The sequence below is a fragment of the Panthera pardus genome, unplaced genomic scaffold (genome assembly GCF_024362965.1).
Source record: "Panthera pardus isolate Hobbes unplaced genomic scaffold, ASM2436296v1 HiC_scaffold_27, whole genome shotgun sequence".
NCBI classification, from domain to species: domain Eukaryota; kingdom Metazoa; phylum Chordata; class Mammalia; order Carnivora; family Felidae; genus Panthera; species Panthera pardus.
In genome coordinates, this window is record NW_026526843.1 from 112,030,176 (window position 1) to 112,055,378 (window position 25,203).

General features: G+C 42.6%; 1 protein-coding gene and 1 pseudogene across 4 annotated transcripts in view; one reads left to right on the forward strand and one right to left on the reverse strand.

The window, feature by feature from the left end:
* Positions 1–25,203, forward strand: part of CTPS2 (CTP synthase 2) — a 106,086-nt gene that overhangs the window by 4,676 nt on the left and 76,207 nt on the right. For 2 of the 4 annotated variants that reach the window (XM_019417989.2, XM_019417990.2), the window contains 4 exons: positions 5,411–5,615; positions 11,450–11,620; positions 13,154–13,254; positions 24,836–24,952. In XM_019417989.2, coding sequence (XP_019273534.1) covers positions 5,450–5,615; positions 11,450–11,620; positions 13,154–13,254; positions 24,836–24,952 — 555 coding nt within the window. In that variant the 5' untranslated portion in view covers positions 5,411–5,449. Of the gene's footprint in view, positions 1–47; positions 393–5,410; positions 5,616–11,449; positions 11,621–13,153; positions 13,255–24,835; positions 24,953–25,203 lie in introns of those variants that run through there. The other 2 variants (XM_019417987.2, XM_019417988.2) reach the window with 2 other exon arrangements.
* On the reverse strand, positions 17,363–18,452 carry LOC109248337 (heterogeneous nuclear ribonucleoprotein H-like; annotated as a pseudogene).

Consider the following 25,203-nt stretch of genomic DNA (forward strand, 5'->3'; position numbering starts at 1 on the left):
TGCTAAGTGAGCCACGGAGGGGAGGAGCAGTCCCCGGGCTGAACGAGGCCTGGGGCCAAGTGCATCCAGGGCGGAGGGTGGCGGGAAGCTGTCTGTGCCTGAGGAGTCACTTTTTAGGTGCTTGTTTTGGAACATTGCACAAACGCGGGTGCAAACCCCAAGCTCACCAGCGTGAGTCAGCGGGGCCGGCAGCAGCAGGAGAGGGAAAGGTGGGCGAGGAGGGCGCCGCGCACCCCGAGGCCCGCGCGGGCAGCGGGAAGGACCCGGTGGCTACAAGCGACACCCCTAGCGGCGGCCCCTTCCCCAGCCCTACAGGTGAGCGCGGGCCCGCCGCGGGGCGGAGCGCGCCGTCCCTACTGGCCACCCTCCCGGCGCCACCACCACCGCCGCAGGTAACCCCCCTCCCGGACCTTCCCCGGACCCCCAGGGCCTCCGAGCCCCCAGCCCCGGCGCGCACGTGGGGCCGGGCGCCTTTGTCCGCTCGCCGATGGCGCCCGCGCCGAGTCGAGAGGGGCCGGCAGCCGGGCGCGTCCCCGCACCCCGCGCGCGCAGACTGCCGGCGGACGGCGGACGGGCGGGGGCCGGGGCTGCCCTGCCCGCGCCCAGTGCCGTCGGAACCTGCCGTGCGGCGGCCCCGCGATCCGGCCTCCCGAGCGTCGCGTCCCCTGGGTGCGCTTCTCCCCGCACGGGCCTCGGAAGGGGGCGCAGGGGCAGGCTGCGCCCCGGGCTCCATTTCTCCCTGGCCTCGGGAGCCGGGAGAGACCCGAGATGGCGTTGGCGGAAGTGAAGCCCCGCGTGGAGTGAAATGGCCTTTCTGTCCCCTCCCCCGCCTGGTGCACTCCTTAAACAACGACCCTAGCATTTTCCCCAGAATAGCTGCTAAGGGCGCTCTGTGGCTAAGTACGCAGCTGTTAAAAAATAGCTTTCTTTTTGCAGCAGTTTTTACGGATTTGATGTGTAATTTACATGCAACGAAATGCACCCATTTTAAGGGTGCAGATCAGGGATTTGACAAATTATACACCCGTGTGATCGCTACCCCAACTTTGACGTAAACCATTTACATCACCCCGGAAAGTTCCCTCGTGCCCCTTTCCAGTCAATCCACCCCTCCCCAACCTGCCTGATTTCTATAATAGCTTAGTTTTGCCTGCTTTAGAACTTAATAAAATGGGATCATTCAGGAAGTACTCTTGTTTGTGACTAATACGTTTTAAATGGCTGTCACTGAGAAGGTGTGTCTTGGTGCTTCTGACATTTTTAATTGCTCAAGGCCCGCAGCTGTCCAGTGTGGCAGCCACTGGCCACGTGTGGCTCTTGAGCGTTGGAAATATGGCGAGTCTGAATTGAGATGTGCTCGAAGTACCAAATTTTGAAGACTAGTACAAAAAAAAAAAAAGGGTTGTAAAATACCTCACTAATGAATTCTGATATTGATTATATGTTAAAATGATACTATTTTGGATACATTGGGTTAAGTAAGATATTGTTAAATTAACTTCATCTATTTCTTTTACTTTTTAAATCGGCTACTACTACTAAATTTAAAGTTACACCGGTGGTTCCTGTAATGTTTTTATTGGACAGCAGACAGAGCAGCTCTACACACTCCTGTTTTACAAACAGTTCCGTTCACTGCATATTAAAAAAAAAAGAGTAAATGAAAACTTTAGTCTTCAAATGGGGAAGAACATATAGATTCAGGGAAGTAGCCTAAAGAGCCTGATTTTTCTTACAGTTTTAAAACTTTGCTTCAAACTTACTGCCTTGCTTACAAGTCGAAAGGAGTAGGTGTCTCTTCGATATTAAGTTACATTTTCAAGAACATTGTAAAATATCTGATGTGCTTAAAAAAGGTTATCTTGTGCCTTTGAAAATATAAAAAAGTAGTAATTGCCTACAGCCCAACCACCTAAGTATTAAAATTTAGCTTTTTGAGGTACTTTTGATAAGTTTTCATTAAAAAATATAATTGAGATCATGTATTCGATTTTATATCCTTGTATATAAGGGAATTTTTTATGAAAAATTCTTAGGCTTTTTGACAACCACATAATGAGACTTCACATGAATGCACTCTTGTTTTCAATGGCATTTTTTGATTTTGCTAACTTTCACAAATAGGAAGTCATTTATTTTTATTTTTATTTAAAAATATTTTAATGTTTATTTAGTTTTGAGAGAGAGCGCAAGCGGGGGAGGGGCAGACAGAGAGGGAGACACAGAGTCTGAAGCAGGCTCCAAGCTGTCAGCACAGAGCCCGACACGGGGCTGGAACCCAGGAACCACCAGTTCATGACCTGAGCCCTGAACTACAGAGGGACCCCAGGAAGTCATTTTAATAATGTCACAGTGCAAGTATAAGTTACAGTTACAGCAGTGCTCATTTTGTACCGGAACCAAATGAGACTTTGTTCAACCCATGCCCAGCAAGCCAATAAAAACTGACACTGAGCTTTTTGCAGTAAAGGAAGATAGGCTATTTATTGGTGTGATGCTACCTAGGAGAACAGGGAGCTAATCCTCTAAAGTTCCTAACTCCCTAATGGTTTGCAAGTGAGGGATTTTAAGGGCAAGATTTGGGGCAGGGATCTCCTGAGAAGGTGGATGCCATGAGATCATGCTAACAGGTGCTCGGGTGCTCCTTCCTCTGACTTTGTGTTTATGTTGGAGATTTCATTAGGTACACTTGGTAATTACGTCTTTACTTGTAAGCGAATGGAGTTGCAATCCTACAGGTTCCTTGGATTGCTGTTCCTAGTCCAGCTGCGGCTCGGGGCGATATGACCTCTAGTATTCATTCTTTCCTCTCAACTGACAAAACGCACGCTGGCTTCAATTTGCCCCTTAATCCCATAGGAAAGGTGAAGTCCAAGAGGGCAGGGGTCTTGCCTTTTTGTTCATCCCCATAGCCCCAGGACCTGGGAGCATGTCAAGCATAATAGACATTTAATAAACACTTGTGAGCTGATTGAATGGTGAGCAGAGTGCTGTGAAAAATGCTAACAGCTAACTTTCATTGAGCACTTGGGCACTCTCTTTGTAAATGCCCACATGCCCGTATACCGCGGGCACTATTATTATGTCTGTGGACTGCACAGGTAGGGAAATTCAAGGTTTAGAAAAGCTGAAAAAGTTGCCCAGGGTCAGAGTTGTAAATAACAGAGTGAACATTTGAACCCAGGCTGTCTGACTCTAGAGGAGGGGCACTTATCAAAACAGAAGAAATCAACAGAGGAGTGGGTAAGGGAGAGCTGTGAAGAAATTACCCCTATAATGACCACCTGGGCCAGTGGGAGTGGAAAGAGGCGAATATTCAGATGTATTGTGGATCCACAGGAGGACCATTCTGGGTTTGGACTGATTGTGAATCTTTTATGCTAAATTTAGCTGCAGTCAATGGAATGCCAGCTGGCTAGGGAAGGGGAACAATGGCACTGGATGTGATCACCTGTAGTGTGTAGACAAAGGTAGGTCCAGGGACTTAGGGAAGCCATTTGGGATGGGACATATGTGTATAAAAGTATATACTTATATGTATGTGTATATCTATATATCTATATCTGTATACTTTTTTAAAGTTTATTTATTTATTTGGGGCAGGGAAGGAGAAGTGGGGGAGGGAGAGAGAGAATCCCAAGCAGGCTCCACACCATCAGCACAGACTCTGATGCAGGGCTCCAACTCATGAACCGTGAGATCATGACCTGAGCCAAAATCAAGAGTCAGATGCTTAACCGACTGAGCCACCTGGGCTCAGTGTATTTTGTATGGCTTCATGTGTATTTTGGATGGCTTCAGTTTACTTGCCTTGACCATGGTCGACTAGTTTAAATTGAACTCAGAGCTCTGAAGTGAGGTACAACCTTATACACCTTCAAATCATGATAGTTTGTTTTGAAAGTAAATTACAAAATCAGAATGGGCATCAGCTGACCTCTAATCTATAGCTCATTCAATCCTCACAACCACCTATGAGATTTTTTAAAATGTTGGCTTATTTGAATATTGATTTTTTTTAAGAAAACAGACTTCGTGTTTTTGAGCAATTTTAGGTTCATAGCAAAACTGAGCGGTGAGCACTGAGTTCTCATATATCCCCTGCCCCCACAGGCACAGCCTTCCCCACTGTCAACATCTGGAACCAGAGTGGTTCATTTGTTACAACTGACGAACCTACATTGATACATTATTATCATCCAAAGTCCATTAGACTACATTGGCGTTTGCTTTTGGTGTTTTACATTCTGTGGGTTTGGACAAATGCATAATGATGTGTATCCACCATTAGAATATCACACAGAACAGTTTCACTGCCCTAAAGATCCTCTGTGCTCTGCTTATTCATCCTTCCCTCCCCCTAAACTCTGGCAACCACTGATATTTTTATTGTCTCCATAGTTTTGCCCTTTCCAGAATGTCAAATAGTTGGAATCATACAGGATGCATGTAACGTTTTCAGATTGGCTTCTTTCGCTTGGTAATATGCATGGCAGTTTCCCCCATGTGTTTTCATGGCATGATAGTTCATTCCTTTTTAGTGCTGAATAATGCTCCAAGGAACTGCTATTTTTTTTTAAGTTTATTTATTTATTTGTGGGGGTGGGGGGAGTGGAGAGAGAGGGAGAGAGCATCCCAAGCAGCCTCCATGCTGTCAGTGCAGAGCCTGATGTGGGGCTCGATCTCACGAAAACGTGAGATCATGACTTGAGCTGAAGCCAAGAATTGGATGCTTAACTGACTGAGCCACTCGGGCGCCCTGGGACTGGTATCTTTTATCCTATTTCACAGATAAAGAAACAGGCACAGAGGGGATTAGTAACTTGCCCAGATACAATCAGTACAGATCAGTTTGATTATAGGTCCTTGTCTCTTCTGGGGCAGGTGGGTGGCTCAGTTGGTTAATTGTCCGACTTCGGCTCAGGTCATGATCTCGTGGTTCATGAGCTTGAGCCCTGCGTCAGGCTGTGTGCTGACAGCTCAAGGCCTGGAACCTGCTTTGGATTCTGTGTCTCCCTCTCTTTGCTTTCCCCTCCCCCTCCCACTCCGTGTCTCTCTCTCTCTCTCTCTCTCTGAAAAATAAATAAACATTAAGCAAAAATTTTACCATGCCTCTGAATTCCATGAAAATTTGGTTTCTCGTGATGAAAAGCAAGAGTTTTTCACGTGACAGAGTTGGGGTAAATGGAAAATCGGGGCAATGGAGCCAGCCACTTTGCTTGCAGAAAGTTTCCACAGCTTCCTGCATATCGACGAAAATGGAAAACCTAGAAAATAAGATTTTGTTTCAAAAATTTACTTTATATGGAAAAATGCTGTCTGCTTTTGAAATTCTGGTTTAACCCCCTCCTGCTTCACTGGTTTGAGAATATGTTTCTCTTCCCTGACCCTTAATTTTATTATCTTTCAGATTATATCTGGGTGCTGGCACCTAGCCACTCCTCTCCCAATGAAGTACATTCTGGTCACTGGAGGGGTCATCTCAGGCATTGGTAAAGGGATCATCGCGAGCAGCATTGGAACGATTCTCAAATCATGTGGACTCCGAGTCACTGCCATCAAAATTGACCCTTATATTAACATCGATGCAGGCACTTTTTCACCTTATGAGCACGGTATGAGAGAATAATTTCCCCGTCTTATAAAGCATGGGGTTAAATTGCAGTTCTTTCTTGTATTTTGGGTAATTTCTTTAGGATAGAGTTCCAGAAGTAGAGTTGCTGGATCATACATTATGAACATGTGTATGAGGATACCATTTTGATTGTACCTTTTGCAGTACAAATTATGTTTTTTATTTTACAATAAAGGTAATATACTTCTCTTAACATTTCATTGTTAAGAGAAGTCAGACAATATAGATCATATTGACAGTTATATTGACAATATAGACTGTCATGAAGAAAATAAAAATCATCCATTTCCCACCACTTGGGGCAACTATTAGTAATGTTGACTTTTTTTTTTTTTTAATTTTTTTTTAATGTTTATTTGTTTTTGAGACAGAGAGAGAGCATGAACGGGGGAGGGGCAGAGAGAGAGGGAGACACAGAATCGGAAGCAGGCTCCAGGCTCTGAGCCATCAGCCCAGAGCCCGACGCGGGGCTCGAACTTATGGACCGCGAGATCATGACCTGAGCTGAAGTCGGACGCTTAACCGACTGAGCCACCCAGGCGCCCCAGTAATGTTGACATTTGAGTATATATGCCAATTACTTTTTAAAAGATATTAGCACTTACATACTTTCTTTTTTTTTACTATTTATTTTTGGGAGATAGCACACACGAGCAGGGGAGGGGCAGAGAGGGCGACAGGGGATCCAAAGTGGGCTCTGTGCTGACAGCAGAGAGCCCTATGTGGGGCTCAAACTCACAAACTGGGAGATCATGACCTGGGCCAAAGTCGGCTGCTTAACCGACTGAGCCACCCAGGAGCCTCTAGATACTTTCTTTTTAAACTTTTTACATGCAAGCAGGAAAGTGCATAGATCGTAAGTGTACCACTTGATAAGATGAACATACTGTGTAGCTGGCCCCCAGATCAAGAAACAGAAACCCCTCTTTGCTCCTTCCATCTTTCCCCACCAGAAACCACCAAGGTGACTGCTATCCTGTCTTCTAACACCATAGATTACTTTTGCTTATTCTTTTTAGCTTTATTCTTTTTTTACTTTTTCATCTTATTTTTATTACGTATTACATAATACACTGTGTGCTGCGTAACCTACTAGTAGGGATGAGCATTAACAGAGTTATTTTTCAACAATTAGGAAAATGCTTCCGTAATGTTCTCTAAACTTTTTGACACATCGTAAAGATTAACTCCAGACATTACTTTTGCTTTTTTTTTTGAACTTTAAATGAATTGGATCTTATAGTCACACTAGTTTTTAATCTAATTTTTACAACAATGTAATGTGGACATTTATATATATTTTATACTCTTAAAGGCTGCACACAATCTGTACAATAATAGGAAATAATTTCCAGTGTATCGATATTATAAATAACACTGTGATGGAAATCTTGAAGTCTTATTTTTTTAAACATAAATGCCTGTGTGCAGAATTTTTGATGTCACATATGCTTTTCAGGCTTTTGGCGTATGATGTATATTACCAAAGGTTTTTAGGCTCATGATCCCTTATCTATAACTCTAAAATCAAAAAAGTTCTGAAAACTTAGAATTCTTCATAAGTTTGTGGTTATTTATAGTCTTTTTTCAAAAGTTTTGAAAATTGAAAAATCTTCATAAAGGTGTGGCTATTTCTAGTCTTTATTCTACTTGGAATATGTTTTGATTCTTTTTTTAAAAAAATAAGGTTTATTTATTTATTTTGAGAGAGAGAGAGAGAGAGAGAGAATGAATCACAAGCAGGTTCCACGCTGTTAGCATAAAGCCTGATGCAGGGCTCGAACTCATGAACTGTAAGATCATGACCTGACCTGAAATCAAGGGTCAGATGCTTAACTGGCTGAGCCATCCAGGTGCCCCTGGAATGTGTTTGATTCTTTATTTCACTTGGAATGTGTTTGCATTTGAAGTGTTTTCTAATATATGGAGAGTTTTCTATAGTACCTTTCCATAATCTGAAAAACTTCAAATTTCAACTTCCATCTTGTTTCCAAGAATTTTCTGATAAAGGCTGTGTATCTGCACCAATTTATATACACATCAACTGCATAAGAAGACCTGTATTTTTATATCCCTGCTGAATATTATTCTTTTTAAACTTTACTAACCAGAGAGAAAACCAAAACACAAAACAAAACAAAAAGTATCTCATTGTTCTAATTTGGATTTCTTTGATTTTCATTTTGTCTGTGGAATGACTTATTGAAGTCAATGGTAGATTATATTTTTGTTTGAAACCATTACACAACTTCCTTCTGTGGAGTAAATTTCCTTGTCCCATTGACTTTGGACTTTGGTCATGTACAGTGTTTCAATCGTCCAGGTCTGTTTGGAATTTTCATGGTTTTGAAACTGAAAGTCCAAACCCTGGGAACCCTATTAGTCCTGGGTAAACCCGAGAGATTGGTCACCTTATTTGGCCACGTGATTAGTTTTTCCCTAGGAGACATTAGTGAATGTGACATCTGCCTTGTTGAAGCAGAAATTTTCGGTACCGTGGCATGATCTGGCTCTGTCTCTTTGGTGCTTCTGCTCTCCTCCCTGAGAACTGCCTGCCCCGTGTAGGTCTGGGTCCTGGAATGAGATGGAGTAGACACACAACTGCCCCACAGCCCCCATGTAACTCAAGGGAGAAATCAATAAGCATTTTGTAAGTCACTAAAATTTTAGGGTTGTTTGGTGTGCAGCAAAATTGGCTAATGCCATGTGCTATGCCAATTTTCCTTTGGATTTTTTAAAATGATTTTCAAGAATACTTTACGTAAAGTGTATTAACATATATATATATATATATATATATATATATATATATATATATATGGTTTTACTCTATTTGAAATTTGCTTTAACATTACCTCTGTTTGTCACTGATGAATTTCAACTTGCCATTTATGTGATTAAATATATCAACTGTTTCCTTTATGGTTTCTGCCTTTGATGTCACTTTAGGCTTCTCTGCCACAGGAATATTTAAATACTCATCTATATTTTCTTATGGATCTATATTTATAGTTTCATTTCCTTTTGCTTTAACATTGATAACACATCTGGAATGTATGAAGATGTAACATAATTTTTTTTCTTTTTTCTTTTTCTTTTTTTTTTTTTTGTTTTGATTAGCCAACTATTCCTTTTTTTTTTATTTTTTTTTATTTTTTTTATTTTTTAATATATGAAATTTACTGTCAAATTGGTTTCCATATAACACCCAGTGCTCATCCCAAAAGGTGCCCTCCTCAATCCCCATCACCCACCCTGCCCTCCCTCCCACCCTGCCCTCCCTCCCACCCCCCATCAACCCTCAGTTTGTTCTCAGTTTTTAACAGTCTCTTATGCTTTTAGCCAACTATTCCTAATGGCATTTCTCAAAGATTTCATCCTTTTTGTGCTGCCTGGAAATGCCACCTTTTATTATATACTACATTTTTGTCTCTACTTAGGTCTATCTTTGTCCTCTGTTCTGTTCTGGATTTCTGTGTTTATTCCTGCCTATCATTTTAATAGCTGCAGCTTTTTATTATCAAGTAGGTCAGAGCTCTCCATATTCCTTTCTTCTTCCTTTGTTTTTTTTTCTGAACTCCAAAATGTTTGTTGTGTACAGAATTAACTTGGGAACCATTGTGTTCAACTTTACAAGAAGTTGCGTCGGAGTTTTTGACAAAAAGTTCTTTAAATTTATGCATTAATTTGGGGAAGAATTGAACACCGAAAATATTGACTGACCCATTCAGGAGCTTTAGAAGCAGCTTTCCTTATTTTTATGCCTTCTTTATTTGTCTCTGAAGTAAGGTTTTTAAGTTTCCTAAATATAGACCCTGTGTTTCTTTGAAGTTTATTTCTGAGTGGTTTATTTACTTTGATTTTGTGATGCTGCTCTTAGGTTTTTTATTATTATTATTTTCAGGTCCTATATTAAATTCTTTTATGTAGTAGGGATCTTTTGGATATTTTGATTCTGTACATTTGTGGATGCTATCTTATTCCATCTTTATATATATTGGAATATAGGTATGCATATGTATTTCGATCTTCCTTTACTCGCTGTTATTCATTACAAGGGCTTTTTATTATTTTTTGTGTGCTTTGTTTTGGTGATCACCTGTTTTTCTTTTTTTTTTTTTTTAATTTTTTTTTTAACATTTATTTATTTTTGAGACAGGGAGAGACAGCATGAACGGGGGAGGGTCAGAGAGAGAGGGAGACACAGAATCTGAAACAGGTTCCAGGCTCTGAGCTGTCAGCACAGAGCCTGACGCGGGGCTCGAACTCACGGACCGCGAGATCATGACCTGAGCCGAAGTCGGATGCTTAACCGACTGAGCCACTCAGGCGCCCCAATCACCTGTTTTTCTAGCAAATTAACTTCAGGGTCACCCTCAAGTTGAAAAAATATGTTGGAATTTTTATTATAACTACACTAAATCTAAGAACCTGTTTTGTTTATTTATTTTTAAATCATTATTTTTTAATGTTTATTTATTTTTGAGAGAGACACAGACAGAGCACAAGCTGGGGAGAGGCAGAAAGAGAGGGAGACACAGAATCCGAAGCAGGCTCCAGGCTCTGAGCTGTCAGCACAGAGCCAGACTCAGGGCTTGAACTCACCAACTGTGAGATCATGACCTGAGCCAGAGTTGGATGCTCAACCAACTGAGCCACCCAGGCTCCCCAGAACCTGTTTTAAAGACTTGTCATTCACATTTTCTCTTTCTCTCCTAGGAATATAATGCGTATGTACTTTTAAATTTTTAGGAATTTAAAATTTCAGGACTTTAAAAATTCAACTGGGTTTGGCCTGAATCAACTAAAGAGATTTCAGAGATCTTCCCTTATGTGTCAGAAGTTAAGATGATCAAAGTAAAAAGACTCCTATAGATTGGTGATTCCTCATTAACATGAGACAGTGGAATTTGGAGTGGAAATGAAATCTGGGGAATGTGAAAATAGTGCTATTTCATTAGTTTGGTCTTTTGTTCTTTAAGTTAGAGATCTTCCTGACCTCACGTAGGTACTTTCTAAGGTAGACATGAATGAAGGTATAAAAGGTTTCTGAGGAGTGCCTGGGTGGCTCAGTCGGTTAAGCATCCGACTCTTGACTTCGGCTCAGGTCATGAGCTCACAGTTCGTGAGTTCGAGCCCCGCATACGGCTCTGCAGTGCAGAGCCTGCTTGGGATTCTTTTTCTCTCTCTGCTATTCCTCTGCTTGTGCACTATCTCTCTCTCAAATTAAATAAACTTAAAAAAAAAAAGGTTTCTGTTTATAAGCTAACCAACCTTCTTTTTTTGGTGTGAACATCTTGAAATCGGAGTAAATGATACAATTTCCTTGATCAGGGAGAGGTTCAATTCTTACAAGGTGGTTTTTGAACACTGGACTCCCAATCAGTGCCCTCAAGCAACAGCGGAGACCTGGAGACATGCGCAATAGTTAGCACAATCATCCTTGTGTGATTAAGTCTTTATCTCTGTCCTTTTTCAGGTGCCGTTGTGCAGGTGGCTGGTTGCACACACTGGCTTTTTTGCCTCACTTTAACTAAGTTGCCCTGTTGGCCTGCTGGGGCCCTGCTTTCCATGTATTGTCTGTTTAATTGTGGCTTAAGATTCCGGAGATGGGAATTAAAACGTTCTTGTGCCAATTCCAGAATCCAGGACACTCATGCTTTGAAGTAAATTGCTATTTACCTAATGTGGGGCTCGAAGTCACCACCCTGAGATCAAGAGTCACACGTTCCACCAACTGAGCCAGCCCGCCGCCCCGAAAGCAAATTTGTAATATTTACATTGCCTTTTTTTTTTTTTTTTTTTTAATCTTAGGTGAGGTATTTGTCTTAAATGATGGTGGAGAAGTTGATTTAGACCTTGGAAATTATGAACGGTTCTTGGATATTAACCTTTATAGAGACAACAACATCACCACTGGGAAGATATATCAGCATGTGATCAATAAAGAGAGGCGTGGTGATTACCTGGGGAAAACAGTACAAGGTATTCTTTTCCATAAAGGTTAGCGAGACCTGTGTGCTGAGCACCTGCTCAAAATAGATGTGAAGATGAGAAGGTCCCTGAACTCTACAAGTTCCAATCCTTTTCATATCTCTGCTTTCTTTTCCTCTTTGTTTTATTCAGAGGTGTCTACTTCACCCTCCATGTTCTTGATTGTATTTTCATCAGTCTTTTTGTTTATTACTAATGTCATTGTTTTTCCTAGTCCATATATCTGTCTTTAGCTTTTATGTATAAAATCCGTGGAGAACCATATTCATCACTTTTACCTGATTGAGATGCGGATTTTTTTGGTTTGTTTTTATTTTGTCTGTCTCCTTTGTTCTTGTATCTTTGCATGGATCATACTTACTCCACTTTGAAGGACAGCGTTGGGGATGCACTGGGGGATTGAACTGGAGTTCAATGGCTGGTTGGAGTGGCTGGTAGTATGGTCTGACCCTTTTTTCACCAAGCCTTTTCCTGAGTAGTAGGATTCTCTTTTGTCTTAAGAGATACACCCTGTCCTTCCTTCTCTCCCTCCCATCCCCACCAACTCTAGTACTCATACGTTCCCACATGGTAAAGGTGATAGTTCCCCATCTCCTTTAAATCACTTACACGTTGGAACCAGCTGAGAAGTAGACATGGGGGTTGGATGGATGGACATCAAAAGATCAGCCGTGTTATTACTGAAACTGGATGGTGTGGCTTAGGTGTCAGCTACGCTTGTGGTTTCTAAGTTTTCCCCCTGAGTGTAGATCTTGGGAGGACCCATGGGAGGGAGCGTTGCTGCACGTATGTGGGTTATTCCAGATGTACCGGTTGGTGACGACTTCCTGCCACCTCGAGGGAGCAGCGGGTGTGAGGTAGAGCAGGCAGCAGATCCTTCCTTGCCTCAGCTTCCCAGAGGGCGACGTTCCTGCTTCGTGTAGCGCATTAAGTTAGTTGGCTGTACCCGAGAGGATGTCGCCTTTCTGTCTCTTCAGCAGAGATCACTAGCTGCAGGCCTGCTCACCACCTAAGGGACCTCTGGGCCTCAAATCCTTGCTGGGCCGTCACCTTTTGGCCTCTTCACCTGACGTGAGCAGCCACAGGCCCCTGGTCAACATGAAGGTCTCATCTACACCCTGAGCAGACCCGTCCCCACTGGCTGGTGGGCTGTGGGGCCGGACCACTCTGTGTCTTTCTTCCCCGTGGGGTCCAGCATACAGTACCCTTGACAGCCCTCCCTGCAGGTTTTAGTTGACATTATGGATGTTTCTAGTTGAATCAAACACGGCATTTCTCTTTTCTGTTTCTTGTTCTCCGTGGTCGGTCAGTTTCAATAGAAATGACATACATTTAAGTGATTAAATCTATATTGTGCCTATAATATTCATTTCAGTGAGATGGATAATAACATGAGAAATGTAATTTGTCTCATTTGCCAAGTGGCTTTCAGGTTATTTGGGAGGTCTAAAGACACAAATACGTTCCTTTCTCCTTGATAACCATGAAATAAGCTTTTGTGCTAATTATTCCTTCTTTCTACAGTTGTCCCTCACATTACTGATGCTGTCCAGGAGTGGGTTATGAATCAAGCTATGGTGCCTGTGGATGGTCATAAGGAAGAGCCCCAAATATGCGTTATTGAGGCAAGCATAGAAATTTTTGTTTTGTAAACTTATATCCTGCTGGGTTTTTAAGCATCTAGCCTTCATTCATTCAGCACATATGTATAGACGGCCTCCCATGTGCTAGACACTGTGCTAGGAGGTGGGATTACAGCAGGGAATGACATGGATGGTCCCTGCCCTGGTGGTCTCAGATCAGTGGGCAAGATGAGCACTGAACACGGTGAGTACTCTTGGGATCGGTGCGCAGCCACCTGCATGTGGAGAGAAGTCAGTTGCATGATGCATTCTGGTGAGTGCTCTTTGAGTACCGTCGACTCTTGAACAACTTGGGGATTAAGGTCGCTGACTTCTCCCCTCACCCCCAGTTGAAAATATCCCTGTATATCCATGTGTAACTTTGACTTCCCCCAAACTTAACCACTAACAGTCTACTGTTGACCAGAAGCCTTACCAATAACATACACAGTCAATTAACGCATACTTCGTATATGTATTATGTACTATGTTCTTATAATAAAGTAAGCTAGAGAGAAGAAAATGTTATTAAGAAAATCACAAGGAAGAGAAAATGTGTTTACAGTACTCTGCTGTATTTATTTTAAAAAGCCATGTATCAGTGAACCCACACCATCCAAACCCATGTTGTTCAAAGGTCATCTGTATTTACAAAGTGCTCTGGAAGTAGAGAGAGACGGAGTTAGGGAAATCTGATGGTGGTGGCGATCTGGAAGTGAGAAGTGAGTATTAGCTGCTTAAAGAAAGAACACAGTATTTGAAACCTATTATTTGTTTACTGTTTCCCTTCCTCTCCCATCCAAGTACTAACCAGGCCCGACCCTGCTTAGCTTCTGAGATCAGACGAGATCGGGCGCGTTCAGGGTGGTATGGCTGTAGACTCCCTTCCTCTCAATGAATGGGAACGTGCATGTACTCCTTATCTAAACGTCAGTTGACCCAATTGCTAGGCAGGACAGCAGAATAATGAACCATTTAGTTCCTATGGACCGCCTGCACAAATTCAGATTTCTGTTGTGACTTCCAAGTAGTATATAGCTCAGTGGTTAAGAATCTGGACCCAGGTGGCTTGGGTTCATAGCCAAGCAGCGCCACTTACCAGCTGGATGACCTTGGACAAGTGTGCTTCTGTGTGCCTCAGTTTACTCATCTGCTAAATAGGGATAATGTTTTGAGGCTTAAATAAGACACTTAGTAGTTAGAATGGTGTCAGATCTATAGTACGTACTCAAAAATTACTGGCCACTATTAAGATGCCTGTGTGACTTTTGGCAAATTATTTCTCAAAGCTTCAATGTACTCATCTATAACATGATAATTATGTAATATTGTAATACAAACCAGATGATATTAACAGGGTTGTTGGGAGGATTAAGTGCAATTATATAAAACACTTGGCATGTCAGGCGTTCACATTTTGTTAACAGAGCTGATAAACTTAACATAAATGTGCCGTGCTATCATTTATTAACCATAGATCATACTACCGTAGTAGCATACGATTAAGTATGTTAAACTTCATATAAATGTATAAGTGTGCTATGCAAAAGTTTCTCTCCCTTGCTATTTCTTCCTTCACAATTGATGAGGAAAAGAGAGGGTGCTTTCTTTAGAATTTTTTTAAAATTGGAGTATCAGACACAGACACAGGAAAGTGCAGATATCATAGGAATATAGCTTGATGAAGTTGTATAAACTGAACATACCTGCATAACTAGGCTGGCTTCTCTTAAAACGTATTTCTTTTTTTTTTTTAATTTTTTTAAATTTACATTTATTTATTTTTGAAAGACAGAATGAGACAGAGCATGAGCAGAGGAGGGACAGGGACAGGAGACACAGAATCTGAAGCAGGCTCCGAGCTGTCAGCACAGAGCCTGATGTGGGGCTCGAACCCACAAACTATGAGATCGTGACCTGAGCCGAAGTCGGACACGTAACTGACTGAGCCATCCAGGCGCCCCAAAACATATTTCATATCTAATACAGTGAATAGTTTGCAAACAGATTGAGGCAATGATAAAGGCAGAGTGTAAGACAAGGGAAAGGCAGATAAAAGCTCCAGGAAGAATAGCATCTGATATGAGAACTGGGACATAGCGTGACTCTTCAGTGAAGGAGACTTACGCAGTCAGTCTGTTATATGAATTTTCAGGTTTTAGAATCGATCCCCATGATGCATCAGAGAAGGCTTCAAAGCAGGGATGTAAATGTCATCAGCTTTGAAAAGAGGATTTGTGAGGTGGAGACGTGGCGGGTGCTGGAGAGGGAGGGAGGGAGAGAGGGAGATAAGAACCTCATTTTCCATTGTGAGGCAGCTGCAGATAACTGGTAGTGGTTGGCAAAAAAAAAAAAAAAAAAATAGACGCAAAAGTGTCTCAGGTTAGGAAAGTAGCCAATAGAAGTAACGATTGAGATTGCCGCCTGGGGATGGGGCGGCAGAGAGCTTCGGCCTCATCCGTCACAGGAGGAAGTCGATTTGTGTTTTTATAGAAGGTGTCTGAAATGGGCAAGTTAAGAAAGAGTCAAGCGAGATGGTGTTTAGAGATGTGGAAGAAACCAGCAGAAGAAATCGTGAACGAAGGAGTTAAAGCGCTTGCCTTGGAGAATCTGGATTTGGGAGAGGAAGAGGTGGGGCACAGGACTCCTGCTTTTTATTGTATGCTCTTTCGAACAATTTGATTTTGTTGGGGCACAAGAATTCCTGTTCCCTTCGAGGTCCTTGTGGCTGAACTAAGAATCAAATTGGCATGAGACAGAAGAAAACCAAATTTAATAGCGTACACGTGGGCAATCCGCATAGACATGGCAATTCCAAGAGGAGTCCGACACAATGAAGTATATATGTCATCCTGAACTGAGGAGAAGGGGGTAGGTGTCTGGGTCTGCAAAGGAAAGGAATGTAACCTTCAAGAAGATGGAAAAGAGAAAATGCTGGGTTAACAAATGTTTACATTTGTTACACTCAGAAACAGCGAGACACAGAGAGGAATTTGATCAGACTTTGCTGAGTTCCTCCCTGTCTACCATAGTTCGTATCAGGATATAGTTATCTATGGTGATAGCTCTCTTCCTGGAGCAGGTCCTCTATCACAGTTCTACTTAGGGTTGGTAAGGTAGGGTTGTAGGGTAGGTAAAGAGCTTTTTCTGAATCTACTGGGTCTTGATTGCTTTTAACTTAAAATAATCTTTATGTCAGACTGGCCCATCTTGGGGTGGCCTGCCTTTGGCCCCTACAATTTTTTTTAAGTAATCTCTTTGACCAACATGGGGCTTGAAGTCACAACCCCTAGATCAAGAGTTGCATGCTCTACTGACTGAGCCAGCCATGCACCCCAGGCCCCTACAATTTTTAACCACGTGCATGACTTTTGACTTTTAAAAAACTACTTATTAATGTCAGCTTGAAGATGCCATTTAGCAATTTCAGTATCTTAAAGTTCAGCCCAAGGATGATTTCATTCAAGCCTGGAAGAAGGTAGGACAAGTCCTCACACCTCTGGTTTATGCAGGTTACCTCGTTGTCTCCAATATGGTAGCTGCTCGCCCCATGAGGCTGTTCAGCATGTGAAATGTGGCCCATCCTAATTGAGATGTGCTGTGAGTTTTAAATACACACTGAGCTTCAAAGACAGCATAAAAAGAAGAATGTAAAATACCTAATAACTTGGGGGTGCCTGGATGAGTCAGTTGGTTGAGTGTTTGCCTCTTGATTTTGGCTTGGGTCATGATCCTGGGGTTGTGGGATCGAACCCTACCTCGGGCTCCATGCTGAGCATGGAGCCTGCTTAAGATTCTCTCTCTCTCAGGGTGCCTGGGTGGCTCAGTCAGCTAAGCGTCTGATTTCAGCTCAGGTCATGACCTCATGGCTTGTGGATTCAAGCCCTGCATCAGGCTCACTGCTGTCAGCCCAAGAGCCCGCTTTGGATCCTCTGTCCCCCCCTCTCTCTCTGCCCCTCCACTGCTCATGCTCTCTGTCTCTCAAAAATAAATAAACATTAAAAACAAAAGAAAAAGAAAAATGTTGACCACGAGTCAGTGATCAGGATCAATACTTTCCCCCTCCATCACTTATACTGGACATGCTACACATCCCTCCCATTTTGTTCACTCCCAGAGATGCACAGCTTCCACTTTGGTAGTAGCTGCTGTTCGCTGCTGCTTGGCTGCCTATGCAATGCTTGATTGGAAATCACTGGAATTTTCCAGTAAAACTTGGTCATATCCAGTCATGTTGCTCTGGCCACCATGGCCACCTCCACAACCACCACTTAGCCACTGACTGGCCAGGCCACCGTAACTGGACTGGTTTGACAAGCCCATGCCTCCCATCGTTTGGCTACCATAAGCCCCCACCGCTTGCTCCCGCTGTAGAATTCAAGAAGAGTTCTACATATCTGTGTTGTGTATTTGCTTTGTCTTTTGACGTAGCTGCCACAGCATCTTCACGAGTTGCAAACTCGACACCTGCTTCACCAGCGACTCTGCCATCAGAACCAGCTTCAGTACGTACTCTCACAGGGTTGAGTGGTGAAAAACAATCATAAATGTCGTTCTCAGTAGCTGTGTAAGATAATCCCTGCGTGTGTACACAATGTCCCGTTGTGCTCTGGAAAGTAGAGCCACCCCTCCATTATCTCTGATCAGACATTCCTGAAAAACAATAATTGAGGTCTCTTCCAAATCCGTCTGACCCAAATCCATAGCCATCATTATAGCCATTATTTAAAAAAAAATTTTTTTATGTTTATTTACTTTTGAGAGTGAGAGAGAGCACAAGCAGGGGAGGGACAGAGAGAGAGGGAGACACAGAATCCGAAGCAGGCTCCAAGCTCTGACCTGTCAGCACAGAACCCGAAGTGGGCCTCAAATCCACGGACCGTGAGACCATGACCTGAGCCGAAGTCGGACACTTAACCGACTTGAGCCACCCAGCTGCCCCCATCATTATGGCCATTATAATCATCATAGCCTCCGCAGCGTCCACCGTAAGCCCCTCACCTCATCTGTTTACAGCCAGCTCCCCTGCCAATGCCGTGATAGCCTCTGCCAGCTCCAGGTCTGTGGTAGGGATCTGGCTGCTGCATGGCCACAAGCCTTTGTGGTGGGTCATAGTGAGTTCTAACTTCAGCTCGACTGCTCTTTAAGATTTTGATACACCTGTGCCCCATTCTTTCCTTATGTTTCTTTAGAGCCTTTTCAGCTATGAAATAACATTTTGGATATATTGGGCTACATAAAATATAATGTTAAAATTAATTTCTCCTGCTTACTTTTGTTTGCTCTTTTGAATGTGGCAGCTAAAAACGTTAAAACATTGGGTGCCTGGGTGGTTCAGTTGGTTAAGCTTCTGACTTCGGCTCAGGTCATGATTCACGGTTTGTGAGCTCGAGCCCTGCTTCGGGTGAACTCGAGCCCCACTTTAGGTAAAAACGTGAGCCCCTCCTCTTCGGGTGAGCCCTGCTTCTCTTTCTCTCTCTCTCTAGCTCTTTCTGCCTCATCCCTCGCTTGCACCCTCTCTCTCTCAAAAAATAAAAATAAAAAAACCAAATTTTAAATATTTTAATTTTTATTGGAGAGTGCTGGTCTAGCAGTTTCACTAGATTCTGCTGTTCTAGCAACAGGAAAGGCAAAAAATAGCCTTTTTTTTTTTTTTTAAGACTATTAACCTTAATCACAGGAAAATTTCCAAATGGTCATGTGTATGCATGTTTTTGCCTCTGCTCTTTTTTAAAAAATAATCATCACAGAAAAGGAGAAGGGGTAAATCTATTTTTTTAATGTAATTGAACTGCCTTTGAACATCATTAACATATAAGCCCAATTTGACCTTGAGAAGAGCCTTCTTAACCCTTCTTTTTCATTTTGTCTGTTTTTTAGCTATTGCTTAAGAACAATTTTTTTTAAATTTTTTAATGTTTATTTATTTTTGAGAGAGAGAGTCGGAGTGCAAGTGGGGAGGGTCAGAGAGAGGGAGACACAGAATCTGAAGCAGGCTTCAGGCTCTTGTCAGCTAGGAGCCTGACGTGGGGCTTGAACTCACGAACCACGAGATCATGACCCGAACCGAAGTCAGACGCCCAACAGACTGAGCCACTCGGGCGCCCCTAAAAAATTTTTTTTTAATGTTTATTTATTATTTTTGAGAGAGAGAGACAGAGTGCGAGTGGGGGAGGGGCAGAAAGAGAGGGAGACACAGAATCCGAAGCAGGCTCCAGGCTCTGAGCTGTCAGCACAGAGCCCAACACAGGGCTCAAACTCACAAACCGTGAGATCATGACCTGAGCTAAAGTCGGACTAAGCCACGCAGACGCCCCTTAGCTATTGTTTTTTGAGAATCATCCTTGAAGAAAGCTTTTATGTTTCCTTCTGGGGCCAGCACACCTGATTCTCTTTGTCATCATTTTACAAAGTTGCATACTACAGATTTAGACTCTAACTGTTGAAGATTCCACTTGTACAGTAAAATCAAGAATTCTCAATGACATCTCAAATTAAACTGAAATTTCCATCCCATCAAACAACAAGCAAACATTTTAGGCCTGTACTTGCATATTGTTCTTTTTTTATGCCTTTGTTCTTTATATTAATTTTTATCCTGTTCTTGAATTGATTGGTTTGGCTTAAAAAACATTAATTTGGCACTTAATGGGCACTGGTCCCAATGCTAGCTGCTAGCCATAGGAAGGCAAATATGACCTGAGCCCTGCTCTTCAGGACTCCTCGTCTTCGTTTTTAATTTCTGGGAAACAGAGAAACTGTGACAAGTTGTCCCCAGCAAAGCTCCTTCTTCATATAACCCTGACATTCATATATTTGCTTAATGGACACTAGATCAGGCAGCCTTTTGGGCTCGTTTTAAGTTGTGCTCAACATTTGTGTTTGTGCACTATTTAAGCTTTTGAAAAAAAGACCACCAGGCTGATTTTCAGTTTTAAGCGTGTAGAAGCTGTTGAAATGTCTCCAACGCCTTTTGGTGAGGCTCTTACTTCTCAGACCCGTGGAGCTGACAAGCTTTATTTGTATTAGTCCAGGTTATCTCCACATACACCTGAAATAATTTATGCCTGGCTTAAAGGAATAAAAGGCTTCTTTCTTTCTCTCTCTCTTTCTTTCAAAAAAGAAAATCCTTTCCTTAAAGGCAAAACAGACATTGCACATCTCATAAATTTGCTGTTGCTTTGATTTCAACTTTGGATAAGTCTTAAAACATTGTTATGGGTGATATTTTCCTTGTTGTGTGGGGGAAATAATGAACTTAGGAGTATTCTAGTAATAATACAGAAGGTTTCTGATGACAATGATGGTAATCGGGAGCCAGAGGAGTGGTCATGGGATCTTCCAAATTGGCTGAGACTGTGCAGTACCACTGTAAGCCATGTGAGGGCAGAAGTGGATAATGTTTAAAGCTTTTTGCCTCCGTTTTCAGATTGCCCTTAAATTACCAGAGTACACCTATGAAAAAACAGATGTCCCTATATGGTTTAGTTTCAGTGCAGACCTTTTTTTTCCCTAAAATATTTTCCCATTAGATTCTGGTACCTTGCAGTTGGTGAGCACTTAAACCCCTCACCCCCTGCCAATTTCCTGATTGCATGTGATATTTCCAGGATTTTCATAATTAAGTTTGTCATTCTCCTACAGAAAGGTCGTATATTTCTATCTGTGCCACACCCAGAAAGCTTGAATTTTAATTGTGTTTTGTTATCTGACTTAAAATTAATAAAGAATCATTTTCTTTTCTGTAACAATGTAGTCTCGAGATTTCTTAGTTTGATTCCATTGCAGTTATGGTAACAGGTACTAGAATGCTGTTACCTAGGGCTTATATTGAATTTTGAGACCCTTCTGCCCTGAGATGACTGCTAAGCTAAACCCTGTTGGAGAGGGAAAATTTTACTGTTCCCCTTCAATGTTCTTCCGGTTGGTCTAAGAATCCAATTGACATGAAACAGATTAACTGGAGAAAATCAAAGGCTGTATTACATACGTACAGAAAATCCATATAAACATGAGAGATTCCCAAGCAATCAGGCAAAATGAGGCTTATATGACACCCTGAACCAAGGAGAGGAGTAGAGGCCTAGGGGATACAAAGGGAGGAAGGCCATTTGCAGGGAGACAGAGAGGATGTTTGGAAAACGGACTTCCCTGTTATGCAGCTAAGTTTCTCAGGTAAAGGGGATCTCTGGGAATAACTTTCTTCCCGGTACAGGGATCCCGCACTACCCAATGTAAATTTAGGCAGTTGAGGGGGAGGTAAAGAACTTTTCCTGAATCTGCTGGGTTTTGATTGCTTTTAATTCAAAATAATCATGGCAAGGTGGCATATTTCTGGGAGACCTGTCCTGAACCCCTTCAACCCCAGTGCTGTGTGCAGGGAGCTGGGCTTATGCCAGAGATAGGGTAGGGAGCAGGGCAGGTATGTTCCTACTCTCCTGGGGCTTATAGCTAGTGGCAGGAAACAAGTGCGCACGCGAAATAACAGCACCTGGTGCTGGGTTAGTAGGAAGGGCACAGACAGTGCTATGACAGGGAGCAGTGGGAGGGAGGCTACTCTAGGTGGGTGACAAGGTCTGGCTTTCTGAGGAAGACATAGCCTTTCAGGCTGAAGGATAAAGAAGAGATAGGTGTAGATAAATAAAGAAGGAGGGTAAGAGAGCTTAAGGGGCAGGAAGGAAGAGAGCGGCCCATGTGAGGACCTGAGAAGCCAGTGGGGCTGATGCTCAGGCAGGGTGTGTGGGGAGTGGGGGGGCGGGGGGGAGGGCGGCGAGCAGGGACGTGAGATGAGATTAGAACCCTAAGCAAAGGCCAGATCATGTAGGGTTTTTGTTGGCTGCCTAAAGGAATTTAGATTTTATTTTTAGTGAAGCAGTGAGCTACTGAGGGTATAAGCACAAAAGAGATATATTGTGAGGTTTTGTTTTGTTTTAATATTCTGAGTTTTTATAAGGTCACTCTGCTGGTGTGTGACAGATGATTTAATTGTAGGATAGGAGAGGGGAGAAGCTAGGAGACCATTTGGAGGGGGAGGGGGGGCAGTCAGCCAACTTTTTCTATAAAGGGCCAGATAGTAGATATGTTTACCTTTGAGGGTCAGAGAGTCAACTCTGCCATTGTAGTGTGAAAGCAGCTACAGACAGTATATAAATAAATGGGCATACCTTTGGCCAATCAATAAAACTTTATATATAAAAGCAAGCAGTGGGGCTGTAGTTTACCACCCCCTAGTTTAGATTATTGCAATAATCCTGGCAAAAGGTGGTGTTGGCATGAGTGTCTAAGGTGGTAACAGTGGGCATAGAGAGCAGGGGAGAGATTTTCAAGAGGTTTTACAGGTATGACCCACTGGACTCAGTTGGATGAGGAAAAGTGGAGATCAAGGATGATTTCCAGACAGCTGGCTTGAACCAGTTAGTGGGAAGAGACGCTTTTGCTGAGATGAGGAGACACGCGGAGAAACAGGCCAAGGGGTGGGGGGAGTTCGGTTTGGGACACGGTAAGTTTGAGTAATTGTTGAGCCATCCGGGATGTCAAGGACTGTTGGCTCCAAAACCCAGTTGCGCTGGGAAGACAGGCCAGGGCTCGTAGTAGATTTCAGACCTAGTCAGGTAGCTGAAGCCAGACAAGATGGTGGGTTCTGGGACTGGGCCCACCATGATCTCTTTCCTCCTCAGCGTCCGGATCATTCCAGTTAGTGTCTAAGTGTTACTCTTGATTATTGTTCTTTACCTCTGCTAGATTTTTGTCGCTAAATTCTGAGCTCCTGAAGAGCACATTGTCTTAAATTCTTCTCAGCACCTCATTTATAGTGTTGAGCATGCAGTGGATTGTCACATGCTAAAGAAATAATTTTAAAATCCGGGTGATCTCTTTAAGTATTTAAATATGGTGAGGATGCGTAGGTTAAGGCAAATTTTATCCTAAAGTAAATGCTTACTTTAAAATGCCTTACTTGTTGGAAGCACATTGTAAATTAAGCTAACATTTATCAAAGGATTACACTGTCAGGAATATTCTTTCGGCACTACCTGATTCAGAAAGCCAGCATGTTTTAATAGCAGTTGTTTAATTCTAGTAATATCACCATCGCAAAAAGAAATGTTCAGCTGCATGCAGGGGTGTGTGTGTGTGTGTGCGTGTGTGTGCGCGCGCGCGCGCGTGTGTGTATACACATGAAAAGGGGGAGAGAGAGTGAGAGAGAAAGAGAGAGAGAGCACAAGGTATTTCACCCCTAGGAACTAGCTGATCTCACTCTTCAGTGGCCTATATTGTGGATCTTTTTATCTGCTTATGCATTCCCTTTTCTTAAAGCCTTCTTTTTTTTTTTTTTTTGTAACCATTTAAAAAAAATTTTAAACTTTTTTTTCAGTCTTGGTGAGATGAAGCGTTGACAGCTTTATAATGGTTCCCCATTTTTTTGAATGGGGGGATTTACTATCTGTAAAGTGAATCAGTAATAGCAGAATTCATTTACTTAACTTAGTCCCTGTCTCCGCACAACAGGATCTTATAACATGGGAATCAGGTCATTCTTTATTCTTTTACATGTTTTATTTTTTTATTTTTGAGAGAGAGCACATGAGCAGGGGAGGGGCAGAGAGAAGGGGACAGAGGATCTGAAGCAGTGATCTGTCTACGCTGTCTACGCTGACAGCAGTGAGTCTGATGTGGGGCTCAAACCCACGAACTGGGAGATCATGACCTGACCTGAAGTCGGATGCTCAACTGACTGAGCCACCTAGGCACCCCAGGAGTCAGTCAGTTCATTCTTAGAGCCCTCCTTGACCTCGCTTTCTTCCTCCCCCCTTCCTTTTTTTAATTTGAGAGAGAGAGAGGCGGGGGGAGAGAGAGAGAGAGAGCAAGCCTGGGCAAGGGACAGAGGGAGAGAGAGAATCTCAGGCAGGCTCCACACCTAGTGCAGAATGGGATGCGGGGATCGATCATGAACTGAACTGAAACCAATAGTTGGGTGCTCAACCAACTAAGCCACTCAGGCGCTCCGTTTTCTTTTCCCTTCGTGATGTTCTCTGCTTATTCTCTTACCTGTTTACCTGGTTATGTTACACTGTATCCTTTCTTCTTAGTTTACCTTCTAGTTTCCATTTTCTCTTTCCTTTGTTTCATCTCCTTAAATGTACGGTGCTTTTCCTTTTCATATCAAACAGTTTTAGTGAGGCTTAATTTATATATCATACATTTCACTTGCTTTAAGTATACAATTCAATGATTTTTGGTATGTGTATAAACCTCTGTTTTTGTGCTGTTTATTTTTTTAAGTTTATTTATTTATTTTGAGAGAGAGCGCCCGTGAGTGAGGGGGGGATAGGGGCAGAGAGAGAGAGAGAGAGAGAGAGAGAGAGAATCCTAAGCAGGCTCCATGCTGTCATCACAGAGCTCAACCCAGGGCTCAAACCCACGAACCATGAAATCATGACCTGAGCCAAAATCAAGAGTCGGATGCTTAACCGAGTGAGCCACCTTGGCGTGCCCTGTCTTGTGCTCTGTTTATTAATAATGTTTCTGTTAGTCTATATACTGTGGAAGATCACATGTGTTTTTGGTTTTTTTTTCCCATTCCTAGTTGGGTGGCACCATTGGAGACATTGAAGGGATGCCGTTTGTGGAAGCATTCAGACAATTCCAGTTTAAAGCAAAAAGAGAGAATTTCTGCAATATCCATGTTAGCCTAGTTCCACAGGTGAGCTTTCCAGATAAGTATATAGACAGCAAATTCTTTCTTTTTTCTTTCTTTCTTTCATCTTTTTTTTTTTTTTTTTTTTAATTTTCTGATAGAGAAAGAGAGCATGCACATGTGTGGGGCAGGAGCAGAGAGAGAGGGACAGAGAGAATCCCAGACAGGCTCCACGCTGCCAGCACAAAGCCTGCCTCCGGGCTCAATCTCACAGTTTGTGAGATCATGACTTGAGCTGAAATCAAGAGTTGGACGCT